General features: G+C 42.8%; 3 protein-coding genes and 1 pseudogene across 4 annotated transcripts in view; 3 read left to right on the top strand and 1 right to left on the bottom strand.

Annotated features, from left to right (window-relative positions):
• The window catches only part of LOC311380864 (properdin-like), an 8,352-nt gene extending 2,549 nt beyond the window's left edge, over nt 1-5,803 (bottom strand). Inside the window, exons 1-7 of the mRNA XM_084488418.1 lie at nt 5,270-5,803; nt 3,532-3,676; nt 3,209-3,369; nt 2,601-2,774; nt 2,091-2,309; nt 1,110-1,277; nt 130-318 (exon numbers count right to left, since the gene is read on the bottom strand). Coding sequence (XP_084344544.1) covers nt 130-318; nt 1,110-1,277; nt 2,091-2,309; nt 2,601-2,774; nt 3,209-3,369; nt 3,532-3,676; nt 5,270-5,324 — 1,111 coding nt within the window. The 5' untranslated portion in view covers nt 5,325-5,803. The remainder of the gene's footprint in view (nt 1-129; nt 319-1,109; nt 1,278-2,090; nt 2,310-2,600; nt 2,775-3,208; nt 3,370-3,531; nt 3,677-5,269) is intronic.
• Nucleotides 5,804-10,845: 5,042 nt separating this feature from the next.
• Nucleotides 10,846-11,229, top strand: LOC311340943 (histone H2B 1/2 pseudogene; annotated as a pseudogene). Its single transcript has one exon. The product of its transcript is annotated as a histone H2B 1/2 pseudogene (transcript).
• Nucleotides 11,230-12,742: 1,513 nt separating this feature from the next.
• LOC311381051 (histone H3.2) lies at nt 12,743-13,167 on the top strand (the record flags this gene model as incomplete). The annotated part of the gene is made up of 1 exon (XM_084488432.1): nt 12,743-13,167. The coding sequence occupies one exon, from the start codon at nt 12,743-12,745 to the stop codon at nt 13,151-13,153; it is 411 nt and encodes a 136-aa protein (XP_084344558.1). The 3' UTR covers nt 13,154-13,167.
• Nucleotides 13,168-13,190: 23 nt separating this feature from the next.
• LOC311381209 (histone H2A) lies at nt 13,191-14,180 on the top strand. Its single transcript, XM_084488443.1, has one exon. It carries the CDS (start codon nt 13,674-13,676, stop codon nt 14,055-14,057), a length of 384 nt encoding a protein of 127 aa, XP_084344569.1. The 5' UTR covers nt 13,191-13,673; the 3' UTR covers nt 14,058-14,180.
• The last annotated feature ends 209 nt before the right edge of the window (nt 14,181-14,389 follow it).

The raw sequence follows: 14,389 nt of genomic DNA, 5'->3' as shown, positions 1-14,389 counted from the left end.
GCAGATAGATAAAGACAGAGAGGCAGACATACAGTCAGACTGACAGGCAAGCAGAAGGGGGGAGAAGCACAGCAGCAGGCAGACAGACACACATTCAAGGCAGACCGATGGAGAGACAGACTGGTGTACCTGGACAGTTGGGTAACTCATCACACTTCTTGCTCTCGCTGACCTCTCCTAGGCACTTGTTTCCATTGGGATTAGAGGAAGGGGCGGGGTTAGAACAGGAACGCAAACGGCTTCTCGTGGAGTCGCGTCTTGAGTGACAGCTAGCCGTGCAATCTGCCCACTCTGTCCACCCGGTCCAGACGCCGTGCACTGTGGAGATCACACACACACACACACACACACACACACACACATAAAGACACACACACACACACACACACACACACACACACACACACACACACACACAACCATCCATAAAGACACACACACACACATATACACACACACTCATGGGATAAAAAAATTGGTTAATGTCTTTTGGAAGCTGAACAGGGAAGTCCCCAAAACATGGATGGATTTAAGAACACTCCAAATGCACATTAAGACACAGCCACTCGTCATAATCATCCTTCGCAGAATGCCATTTGCTACACTATTTAACACTTGGATTAGAAAGTGAGTGAAACTCCATTATAGTTGAATCCTCTAAATACACTGGATATTTTGGTGAAGAACCAGCCTTGAGAATGTCGAAAACTTTCCTCCATTTTCCGGTTTGATATTGCACAATGTGATGTTGCAACATGTGTATTGTGTCAATATATTGACACAAGAGGTGAAATCAACTGTGTATTGTGTCAATATATTGACACAATACACATGTTGCAACATCACATTGACACAATACACATGTTGCAACATCACATTGTGCAAAGAGGTGAAATCAACTGAAATCAACAGCACTGAACTATGCTGTGTGTTAATTTTTTCAATTTACTCAAGACTGTTTTGAGGATTGATGCAGAGGCATATGGGTTTTGCTGAGAGATTCAGCCGCTCCTAGGGGTGAGCCTCATCTAATTCTTTGCTTGTTTTTTGGATAACTTATCAATATTTGATGTGTGTGTGTGTGTGTGTGTGGGGGGGGGGTGCATTACCTGGACAGGTATTTGTGCAGACTTCTGTCTTTGTGCTGATGCCGACACAGTTCTGTCCGCCATATTCCGGGGTGGGGTTGTCACATCGCCTGATCACTAGCATAAGCCCCTCCCCACAGGAAGTAGAGCAGGCTCCAGGAGGACCCCAGGCCCCCCAGCTGCCATCCACTGAATGGACACAGCGACAGCCACGGGTCACAATGTGATTCACTCCATCCATGTGTCTTTATAAAGATCCATCTATTCATTCTTTGAATAGCTATCCATCCATCCATCGATCAAGCTATTCATCCATCCATCCATACCCCAGTCATGCAAGGAACAACTCGGAGGACGAAGGACGCCAGCGCCCATCCGTGTGTGATGAATGGACACTGAAGCTAAGCCTGAGCTTATGTGAACCGAGGTCGGCAGAAACGCCATCCAAACTCTGATTCGCCAGAAAGAGGCGCTTGGCTAGAAGCGTCGATCAGTCATGATAGCACCAAAGAAAAATTTAATTGGGTTCTGTCAAAATATTAAGTAGGCCTATAGCGAATATATCAAATGTATCTCAAACGCAAATGTGTTTATGTGTCTGAGACGCATCGCCCTGCACGCAGACAATGCCTCGGCTTATTTCGTAATTATTTCTTTGTTCCTGTAACTATATTGCTAAAAAGACATAGATAGAAATGCACCGCACTGATTTTGGTAGGACAACATTCCTCTGCAAAACAAAACATCTTGTGTGTTCACAAAACTAAATAAATGAGCCATGAAAATAAAATAAACAAGACAAGATGCATGAAAAGATGACGCGTTGATAGATAGAAGCATTGGTAATCGCACTCTAGCGCTTTTTAATACAATAAGCTATCTATCCTATCATCCAACTATTCATCCATTTCTCAATCAATAGGCTGTCTATCTATCTATCCATCCACCTATCAACTATCCATCGAAACATCCATCCATCCATCTATCCATCCATCCATTGACCTGGGCAGTTTGGCAGTTCGCTGCAGTTCTGGACCTCTTCTCTGTTTCCATGGCAGTTGTTGCCAGCCGGCGTGGTAGACTGGGAAGGGGCTGGGTTGGAGCAGGAGCGATTTCGTCTTCTGGTGGGGTAGACCCCTAACCGATCCTCCCGGAAGGGTCCTCGGATGCACTCATCAGAGCATGGGTTCCAACCCGACCATGGAGCCCATCCCCCGTGAACTACAGAGCAAGAGAGAGATCTGATCAACCTCAATGCAAGATATGAGTGAGTGAGTGTGTGTGTGTGTGTGTGTCTGAGAGAGAGAGAGGCATAAAGACAAAGAGACCATTTGTATAGCACCTTTCAAAGGAAGGTTACACAGTGCTTTACAACCAAAACTAAATATGAGACAGAATGAAGAAGACAGGACATACAGTACATGAATATACAACTAGTAGCTTCCCATAGTGATACTGTTCATTGAAGCGGTATCATTATTATGAGACAAGAGACAATAGGCGGCTAGTCACCGGGACACGGCTGGGATTCGGCACATGCTTCAGTTTGGGATTTGGGTCCCACACAGGTGAGTTCACATCCCGGCGTGGAGTGGGAACACACCCTCTGTCTCTCCCGATGGCCCTGGACACTCCCACAGGATACGGAGCAAGGGCTCCACTCACCCCAGTCCTCCCACTTTGCCGCTGTTTAAAACACACACACACACACACACACACACACACACACACACACACACACACACACACACACACACACACACACACACACACACACACACACACGCACACACACAAATACAAATACAGCAGTGGTATTCCATAGAAATGCAAATAGGTCCATTCAAAGAATATTACCCCATGAAAAGGTCCGTAAAAGCTTAATGTTGAACTTTTGTTTTCAGTGTCGCTTAATGTTGAACTTTTGTTTTCAGTGTCGCTTAATGTTGAACTTTTGTTTTCAGTGTCTTATATATTGAAGTAGCCTGGTAGTTGAATCAATGCATGCATGTAGTCAACAGATTACTGATAAAGACTCAAATAAAGAGAATACAATTATGATGTACAATGACAGTGATTTTCCATTGGAATCAGACTAATGTGGAATGGTCCATCCCTACCTGGGCAGCAGGCGTCCGATTTACACGGTTTCATCTCGAGGGTGGTCTGGGAACCGGAGCACTCTGATAGGCCGTGACACTTCCTGGTTCTCTGGACCACCCCTGGACCGCACAGGTTCCAACATTTGGACCATGGTGACCAGGCTGTCCACACTGAGGAGCTACACACACACACACACACACACACATACACATATATGGATGGATATTTATGTGTGTGTGTTGTGTGTGCCCCTGTACGTGTCTGTGGATATGTTTGTGTGGATATAGCCTTTTAGTGTGTGTGTGTCGGTGTGTGTGTGTGTGTGTGTGTGTACACTGACCCACAGAACTGACACTCCCCAGCGGCATCTTTGAAACCGTAGTGAGGATTCTGACAGCAATCGTCATCCTCCACCATACCCAGCTCCTCCTCGCACTGGCCGGAGACCAGGTCGAATCGAGCAAAACACCTGATCTTTCGACCCTCTAAACACACACCCCACACACAAACACACAAACACACAGAAACAGATATATAAAAACTAGTGCTGTCAGTTAAACGTGTTATTAACAACGTTAACGCAAACCTATTTTAACGGGGTCCATTTTTTTTTAGCGCATTTTAATTATTTTTTTTCACCCTTTTATTGATGGACAGTGTTACATTGTGTGAGAGATTATTTGCTCCAAGTGTGAATGACTGCTCCAAGTGAGAATGTTAGTGTGAAAGTGAACAGTATACGCCAATGTTGTTTTCAATAAAATCCGTTGATAAAAGCATTAAAATTAGAGAAAAAGAATGGGACAAAAATAAATCAAGGGACATTTAGAATAGATAAAAATGTGTGAGTAATTGCGATTAATTGCGAGTTAACTATGACATAAATGTCATTAATCGTGATTAAATATCTTAATTGTTTGACAGCACTAATAAAAACATAGAACCAAATGTGCATGTTTGCTTACAGAACCCTACATATGTAAATGTGTACACATGCATATGTGTGTGTGCATGTGGGTGATTACACTACCAAGAGCGAAATTTCCATCATGACTTTTCAGGAAAAACAGAACTGACATTTTGACATCTATCTCAGCATTTTATTTATAAAGCCCTGTCCGGGAAGCTTCCCCATTATTTTGCTGTAATGCTGCAAATTTCAGATGGGCTTTTTCAGACACGCTCCACTGACATGCTTATGCTTCATGTTCCTCAAGTCAGGTCTGAGGTTGGAAAGACAGCTTTTAGCTTCAGTGCCCCTGACTCCTGGAACAACTTACAACAACAAATTTTAATTAATACCTTCATATCCTTTAACCAATTTAGACATATTTAGACTTAAATCTGGCAAACTCTACCTGTAACTGTTTTAATTAAGCTATATCACTTATTTCATTTTAATTCCAGCCATTCCACATCTCTGTGTAAATGTTTAAAAAAAATGTTGTTGTTGTATATTTGACAAATTTGCATTGTATATTGTGTATGTATTGTTGTTTTTGCTTTGCATTTGTTTGACTCGACATCAGAGCAAATGAGGGTCACCCCTCAATTTATTTTTTGAGTATAAATGGTTAAATAAGGTTAAATAAAAATGTATTAAATAACATTTTGACAATATATTCAAGTTATACTGAATTGTTGTGGGTCACAGGTTGGACCCAAAAACAAATAATCCATTCTCATGAAACATAGTAGAGACTAGACCATCTTCACACCCAGAGGGTCAGATGCTCTAGGTCAATGGTTTGCAACCACAACTGCTGTGTTTATTAAGCAAACACAAATTAAGACAAAACTTCAATGGAAAACGATGAAATCCACAGAGAAACACTTTTTTTTTTTTTTACAAATGAACAATTATCAATTATCAATATCTTTAAAATTGTATATATTTTTGTTATTAATTAGACTATTTCAAGAATGAAATCGCACATACCACCTGCAGTAGCCACAACAGGTTGAAAAACACTAGTGTAGAAGATGTAACAAACTAGGACTGTACCATTACTGGCTTCCACAAAGATAACATTGGCAAGTAATATGGAAGCACATTTTTACCGACCCTTACTACTCACCCGCCTGGGCCAGCGCAACGACCAGTAGAAGAACCACAATCGGAAAACTCTTCATGTCCTCTGCTGTCTGGTGGCTCTCACGAATAAGAACCTCAACCCTCTGAGATCCTTTCCTACTGCCCCTCTCTTTCTCTCTCACTTCCTCTCCTTCTCTCGTTCTCTCGCGGTGTGGGAGTTCTCTTTTAAAAAAATTGTTATTGTAATAATTCAAGTATTTCCAAGAAGTTATTCATTTCCTATAACAGCTGAGAAATGACTACAAACAAAAAGCAAAAACCATCAGATATCAACAGCTAGAGGCAGATACCTACAGTGAGTGGTGGATGGCTAGATAGTGGCAGTTGGATCAGCCTTTAGAAAAGCCTTTTGAGTATGTTGTAAATATTGACAGAAGCCCGTTTCCCACAAGGGGCATGCAAATCTCTCCTGGCTACATTTCCAAGCAAAACCACCCCTATACATTCCGTCTGCTGGCAAGCCTTCAGAGGGTCAATCAAAGTCGAGGTCAAAAAGTCGAGACACACACTTCACTGTTCACACACCCACTCCTAATGAGTTTCAGGCTTAGCCAATGTTTTTCTGTGCAGTTGCTTACTAAAACCTGGGGAGGTAGACAGCTCGGATTGTCCACCATTGCCACTGTGCTCAAAGTTCAAACTAGTTCTATTTTGTTGGCTTTGTTTGACATTCTAAAACCAACAGAATCTACAAAACACCATCTAGTCGTCCATTAACATGGGAGAAAAACTAAATCAAATAAACCTGTGCACTCCTGTGTGTCTGCTGCTGAGGTGGGTTTGACTGATGCGCTGATCGCCCCACTCTCCAACCTGCCCCCTGCCTCACTCCTGGTTACACCAAATAAACCTGTTCACCTTCACTCCAACTCCAGTCCTGTCTCTGTGTTCTGCTCTTGGGTCCAGCAGCTATTGCTCCCCTAACATACAGCCCACTATTAAACCGCTATTCTCCCGACTGTCACGCAAAGTTTGTTAATTCTGTTGAGAACTTTCATGTCAAGTTAAAATCACTCATGTCTTGTCGTTCACTTCCTGTTTTATTTTGTAGTTCCCTTTTCCCTCTCGTTTCAGGCACTTGACTTCCCTCCACTGTGATTGCCTCCCCGGTCCCTGATTCGTCTCACCTGTGTTCCCCTCCCTCATGTATAAATAGCCCTTGTTTCCATTTGTCTAATGTCAGTTCGTCTTGCCTCCCATGGGTATTGTCAAGCATCAGTATTTGCCAGTTTTTTGTGCCCAGATACTTTCTGCATTTAATTGTTTTGTAACCTCCTTAGTGAGCACCTTTTGTTATAGTTTTGTATCCTCAATGAGAGCGTCTTTTGTTACATTTTTCTAGTAAAGCGTTTTTGGTTAAAACATACTTCCGTCTTCTGAGTCCCTTTCCCTGAGTCAAGGCGTGACACAGACGGGCCGTATATGTGAACGACATATCCTGACATGGGACATCCTGAAAAAAGACTACCCCTGAGGTAGTATTTTAGCCGGAAATATTAATTACCTTATATGTGAATGAGCAGTAGACTGTCTGCATTTCACACCAGTTGAGTGGGCATGTTGATGACGCTTCGGCCTATGTTTGCATGTCATTGATTGGCACCCGCACCCTAAACGATAATCAACCTGTTGCCTTTTGTTCGCTGAATGGTTTAAAAAATATTTAAATGTTGGCACTGCTTTTAAGTCATTCGAGGAGAACGCTAAATGATAGGTCTTATCGTAACCCTTAAAGTATCATACAATAAATTACAATACATGAGTTCACAGCTGCACACGTACATAGAAAATGTTTTTTATTATTGTTACACCTTTCTGCTGTCGACTCCCAGTCTGGGAGCTCCTGGAGCACAGGGGAGACGTTCCCTCCAGGGAAGATGTTCTCTAGGGGGTAACACCCTTCACTTTGACCGGCAGTGGGTCTGCTTAAAGGTCGGAATTAAGCGACCACCGATTCTTGACAGGGTGGGTACTTTATTCTTAGTTTCACTAACTTTACAGTACAAGTTTGCACAGACACAACCGCTCGCTCTCCTCACTCGTCCAATCACTCTCACACACAGCCATTCTTGCGCACACACATACGCTAACTCTCCTAACAATTATTATTAATTATTATGAATAATTATTATTATTATTCAGTTAGCTGAACATTATAAGGTCCCATTCTTCAACTCCCTGTTTTCTCAGCTAAACACAGAAATCAACTACATTTGTTCCAGTGTTTGTTCGATGTGAAATGAAGCCAAATAAGACAATAAACAAGAAAGGTGTCGCAAACAACTGAGTTACCGGAGGAAGAGAGCCTCCGGTAAGTCAGTTGTTTGCGACACCTTTCTTGTTTATCGTTTCTTCTATTTGTCTAACTCATGCTCCAATCTTTCATCGATCGATGTCAGACCGCCTCCCTAAACCAGCCGGAAATTCTACTGATGACTGAGTGACACCAATGTCCACATATCATAGCCTGGCTCCGCCCGCCCACCTACTTCCGCCCAAATTTCATTTTCCCTTCAGTAGTCAGTCTGGGGCTGGGGCTTGTTAGTGGGATTTTGCCCGAACAAATTTCTGTGTGACCAATCAGCGAACAGAGGAAGTGGCTGAGAACGATGACGTTGAAGTAGCGACGTATTGTCAATGACAAGACCCAGCCTCGACAGTTGACTGCAAACATTATCTCTGTCCTTACTATCGAATATTAATGTAGAATTTGTAATTGTTCCTTGAACTCTAAAATTAGATGAACAAAACCTGCAGCTATCGTTGACAGACATCTTCACTCTTCATCTTGTTTTGTTTGTGTACACAGCCTGCGCATGCGTGCAACGTAGTTTCCGGCCGGTCCCGGCGCATGACAAACGTCACGACCAAACGCTATTGCGATTGGTTATGGCAGATCCAGAGTGGCACTGGGCAGATTCAATAGTTTTAAACTTCAACAGACACCCGCCTCCAAGTGAGTGAACGTTCGCCAATTACAGCAGTTCCAGACCTTCTGTACAAATGAAATGAAGTACGATGGTCTGGTAGCACCAGGCTACACATATCAGGCATCAAGTGTGAATAAGTGTGAATGACCCTCATGGTCGAACCTCCTGATCTACAAATGTGGAGAAAAGACGGAGGAAATGTGTGAAAGCGGCTAATGACAAGCAGAGGCCTGTACACCGATGTCACATGGCAGAATTATATGTTGTTTTATTGGGTTGCATTATTTATACCTTTTGCTGTGTTTTTATTTTGCATGCTTTCCATATATTGTGTTGGAAAAGTTTTCCAATTTATGTGTTCGGTTCAACAACTGTTTTTATTTTGATGGCCTCTTCCTTTTAACAAATAAACACACAAGAGTACAGCAGCAAGGAACCAATGGTGTGAGGAGGAATGTGACAAGGAAAGGAAGGGTAGGGAGGGAAGAAGGAAAGGAAGGGCAGGGAGGGAGGAAGGGCAGGGAGGGAAGAAGGGAAGGAAGGGATGTTTTTTTTGTTTTTATTACAGAATACAATGCAGGGATATTGTCTTTTTTTGGATTCCACAGCATTCTGAAACAACATTCTGCAGTTTATCAAGAACTACAATTATAATATTATGCCAATATGAATGGCCCAAGTAACGGTACGGTTCAAAGGTACATTATTTTTAATTAGGCCTAGGCTATCCGCACTTACTGTATATAGTAGAGTATATAACAGTATATTATATATAAATCCATAGTCCGTACCTCCCCAAGAATATCGGTGGTTGTTTTCAGTCAAGGGATATTGTGCTTAAGGCGTTCCACCCATGTGGGTGTGGACCCTTATTCCAACCTCTGCAAGACGGTGGGGAGATCCCAGCTTCTTATCATGCCATTTACTAGAAAAAATATTGAGCCACACAGATTTCCAAACTTATGACGAACTCCATCCCTTTTTCAGTTCCCCTTTGTGTTTACCAAAAATCGAGTTTACATTTCTTTCCTTGTCTACCATACTCATATCCTTCAATTCAAGAGGTTCTAGCTGATTTAAATCAGAACAAAACCTGGAAAACCTGGTTCTTTTCAGAGTCGCATTTGTTGCAGCTGCGAGGGGGGTGTAGTGAGGAGTAGTGATGGGTTGTTTGTGACCGAATCATTTCAAATTAACAACTCTTTAACAAGAACAAAGCGACCTGATTCGACGTTTCAGCTCTCTCTCATTCGTATCATTCGTTCTCAGAGACTCGACTCCCAGCCAGACCCACCGCAGTCGCTGAGTTGCTGACGCTGACTCGCAAGTCGCTGTTCGTTCACTGACTGTCTTAAGTGGTAAAGACTCGAGGACTGAGACGTCACGAGAGCCAGCCGGGCAACAACATCCCGATTCCGAACATGAAGCGCTCCTCATTTGAAAGGAACTTAGTTAATGTTGTGTTGATTGATGACCGTTTTCACCATTGCACGATCGTGATTCATTTGAGAATCAGAACGAGGGAGGAGCTGAGTCTGACCGATTCAGCAGAGAACCGTGAGTTCCATGATTCACCCCTACCGGAAACGCGACTGAACGAACAATTTCGAACAATTCTTCTTGGCGAACTGACCGACGCAAACTGAATTAAGGAAAAAAATCATGAAATCCATCACTAGTGAGGAGCAGATTCGTGTCCCTGATTCGCAGCAGAGTGGAGCGAGCTTGCAACAAGGTGTGTCAGCATCGATGAACGAAAGCCGGGGCAGATGGAACCGTGTCTTCCCGTTCTGTTCAGGGAAGAGTGGAGCTCGCCTCTCACTACGTTCCAACACAGATGGTTTTCCATTGGCCTTGTGTTTTACCTATGCTGTGTCATTCTTTTCTGTATTACTATTATTTCTTAGATTATACAAAATATGATACAAATAGAAGTAAATCTAAATCTCAATAAGTAGTAAATCTCAATAGTTTGACCATGGAAAATATGTTTATATATTGAAGTTCAATCGTCAAAGAATCAAGGTAAACCCTACTCAATACTAAATAATTATATGATTGCTTTAAAAAGTTACAAATTTGCTTGATTTGTTTAATTCATTTACTGTATAATACAGTGTAATGTTTGTGTAATATACATTAGGCCTACAATGTATCATTAAATATAAATGGACTAGTAGGCACCATAAAGACTAAATAAAATGAATAATAATGAGGTTGTTTTAAATAAAAGTTTCCAGATCTTTCTATATTGTACACTTGCTATTTGCTTTAAATATTTACTGTTTTTTTCATTTTATATGAAATGCAGCGCAACTTGGCATTTTAAATATTGACTGAGACTATATGAGTATACTCAGTACTGACTAAACAACAACTACATAATAAAGTGGTTTTAATTATAAGCTTCCATTATATTTTGTTGCCGTTCTCATTTGGATATCTATACCAGAGACACTATAGAAGGGGCTAGAAGGACTTTGTCTATACCCCCACCCCCTCCCGCCAAAAAGCAATTTAACTCTGGCATCCGGTATATCTTAGCCAATCCAACAAATGGACTGCCCCTTGTTGATTTGCATGCGCCTCCTATGAATACGGCAGTCGAACACATTTCTTCCATTCGACAGACATCATGCCTGCTGACGTTGCCAAACCCGCACCCAAGAAGGGCTCCAAGAAAGCCGTCTCTAAAACCGCAGCCAAGGGCGGCAAGAAGCGCAGAAAGACCAGGAAAGAGAGCTATGCCATATACGTATACAAGGTGCTGAAGCAGGTCCACCCCGACACCGGCATCTCCTCCAAGGCGATGGGAATCATGAACTCCTTCGTCAACGACATCTTTGAGCGCATCGCCGGTGAGGCCTCTCGCCTTGCTCACTACAACAAGCGCTCCACCATCACCTCCAGGGAGATCCAGACCGCCGTCCGCCTGCTGCTCCCCGGTGAGCTGGCCAAGCACGCCGTGTCTGAGGGCACCAAGGCTGTGACCAAGTACACCAGCTCCAAGTAAACTACTACTTGATCTCAAACAAACGGTCCTTTTAAGGACCACTCAAGACTACACAAAGAGTTTTGCTTAAGATAAGCATACGCTGTCAGTCCCTATTTCAAGAGATTTATGATGAGGCCTAGGCGCGTTACAAAAAAACATTCAGACTTGCATAATCATAAATCCTGCAGTTGACATAATCATGATCCATGTCACCATTACTTTAAGTGTAGAAGTATACTAGTTAAACTCACCAAGTGAATTTCACTCAGTGAGTCGAAAGACCAGCTTACGCTGGTCCTTGCCATCCCATCCACCCAAAAATCAGTTGGTGAGAGCATTTGCCTCGCGTGCCACATATTTATGGAATAAACTACCCCATCATATTAGGGAAGCAGGGTCTGTGGATGTTTTTAAATCTAGGTTCAAGACATTTTTGTTCTCAAAACACGTAGAGTATTTTTTATTCCAAGTCATTCTTGTCCCAAGCCATTTGTTCTAAAACATTTAGTTTCTATTGATGTTTTTTTTTTTTTTTTAATTCTAAGTGTTCTGAGACCATTTCAATTGTGACTGCATTTTAAGTAATACATTAATTGGCTGAAGCATACATGTATACGTCTATGTAAGACTCAGGTGCTGTCTCCACGAAATGTTTTTGTCCTTAACGGCCACGTTTGCTTCTGTAAGTAAAGTAGTAATGTTTCTGGCCTTTGTAGTAATTGATTCCAAATATATGAGGCCCGGTCTGAGGTCTGACATGCAATCGGGGAACAACAACGAAAGTGTGTAGGCTATTGGCTATAAAAACCACTGGCGGCCCACCGAATCGAGGGTTTGTGGACTCTGGCAACCTCAGTAAAGTATGATAAGCATGCCAGTGTCTCTGAAGAGGAAACAAAGCGATTAATCTCGAAGAGAGGTGCGATAGAGGAGAACACTTTTGTGTCTGTTACCTACCGTGTCTCATTTATTTCCCCCTGTCATCTCCACAGCCTCCACTAGAGTTGGATTTTCGCGCTCACCATTTTAAATATAAAACAAAGAAAGTCTCTAGCTCAGAAAGTGGTACTGAAGTAGGCCTACTCAAGTAATGTTCATGGGTTCCGGATATACAAAAAAAATATTTTGGTAAATCAAATTGAATGAGGCAATATGAAACATTGCATCGTTGTTGTTACAAATTGTCCACAATCATTTGGATAAACTTCAGAAACTCTAACTCATGTTGTACAGTGAACTAAGCTGCTGTTTCACCATGGTCTAATGACGCTAAAGACGCCAACTGAAGATTTTAACATGTTACTGTGATCTCGGATCAATTAAATTACATTGCGAAGTCAGAGTCCATTACTTTCATGGACGCAACAAGCAGATGGTGAGAAAGAAAAGGGGTGGGCTTCATGAGGGCGGGACTCTATTCAATGTAGCGGGTTTCAAAGGACCAATGAGCGTGTGGCTATTCTCCGGGACTGGCTATATAAAGTCAACTCAACGGCTATTTGTTGTCCAACTTAGAAGAAGCGCATCTAAAATGGCAAGAACCAAGCAAACCGCTCGTAAATCCACCGGAGGCAAAGCCCCCAGGAAGCAGCTCGCTACCAAGGCTGCCCGCAAAAGCGCCCCGGCCACCGGTGGCGTGAAGAAGCCCCATCGTTACAGGCCCGGAACTGTAGCGCTGAGAGAGATCCGTCGTTATCAGAAATCCACTGAGCTTCTGATCCGCAAGCTACCCTTCCAGCGCCTGGTGAGGGAGATCGCCCAGGACTTCAAGACCGACCTCCGCTTCCAGAGCTCCGCTGTTATGGCTCTTCAGGAGGCCAGCGAGGCTTACCTGGTCGGCCTGTTCGAGGACACTAACTTGTGCGCCATCCACGCCAAGAGGGTCACCATCATGCCCAAGGACATCCAGCTAGCCCGCCGTATCCGTGGGGAGCGTGCCTAAATTGACACCTGTTCAGTCTGCAAAAAAGGCTCTTTTAAGAGCCACCTAAACGTTTCTAAAAGCAATCTTCCTATTTGGTCAACCATGAATGCCTTTAGGCAAAGTGAATGTGTAAGAATACGAACTTTGTTGCGGTGTAAGTATTGCATATAACAAACCCTAGGCCTACACGTTAAACTACATCCTGCATATGACAGCGGCCGATTAATATTTTCACTGAGTAAAAGTTGCATAGCAATCAATGTATTTGCAGTAAAATACGTAATGTCAAGATTCGGTTACTTCAAATTGGTGTAAAACATTATATACATAGTATTTATATTTCACGTCTTAATTTTCAATTGGGACAATTTGGCTTTATGTCCAACATCACGTGAGTGTGATGGTCATTCAACTGCATCGGGATTGGTGCATCTTTTCAGGTTGCAGATGGCCAATGAGCTGAGACCTTGTTGGGCATATATAGCCTACTAGCGGATTAAACATCTTAAGATAGCATAATAACAGAGAGAAGCTCAACATGTCTGGAAGAGGTAAGACCGGGGGTAAAGCGAGAGCTAAGGCTAAGACCAGGTCATCCCGTGCCGGGCTCCAATTCCCCGTTGGCCGTGTCCACAGACTTCTTCGCAAAGGCAACTATGCTCACCGTGTCGGTGCTGGAGCTCCAGTCTACCTGGCTGCCGTACTTGAGTATCTGACTGCTGAGATCCTGGAGTTGGCCGGAAACGCCGCCCGCGACAACAAGAAGACCCGCATCATCCCCCGTCATCTGCAGCTGGCTGTGCGTAACGATGAGGAGCTCAACAAACTCCTCGGCGGAGTAACCATCGCTCAGGGCGGTGTGCTGCCTAACATCCAGGCCGTCCTTCTGCCAAAGAAGACAGAGAAGCCCGCCAAGAAGTAAATCTGAATCAAGAATTCTACAACCTCCAAAGGCTCTTTTAAGAGCCACCCACATCTTTCTAAGAGTTTCTCCGCCGATCTCAATATACTATTCAATATCTTTGAAAATTGAGGGGCTATAATGACACTAATATAAATAAACGGTTGTATTTAATTTGCCTACTACATTTTTATTCTGCTGAAAACGGATAAACGTGAAATGTGTTTAAGTGAACTTAATATGTAAAAAAAGACTCATGATTGGGAAAAATATATTCTTCTCTTTAATAGTTAGTGGATGGTTTCATTTAATTAGCATTTCAAATAGAGGATTCTTAGAGGCTTGTTGAGGAC

This window comes from Micromesistius poutassou (genome assembly GCF_964030765.1).
Source record: "Micromesistius poutassou genome assembly, chromosome: 1".
Taxonomy (NCBI): domain Eukaryota; kingdom Metazoa; phylum Chordata; class Actinopteri; order Gadiformes; family Gadidae; genus Micromesistius; species Micromesistius poutassou.
Note: the sequence above shows the minus strand (reverse complement) of the source record. Positions and strands in the feature narration are given on the sequence as shown.

Excerpts from the sequence above, each read along its gene's own strand:
- LOC311381209 (XM_084488443.1), top strand. The coding sequence starts at position 13,674 with ATGTCTGGAAGAGGTAAGACCGGGGGTAAAGCGAGAGCTAAGGCTAAG.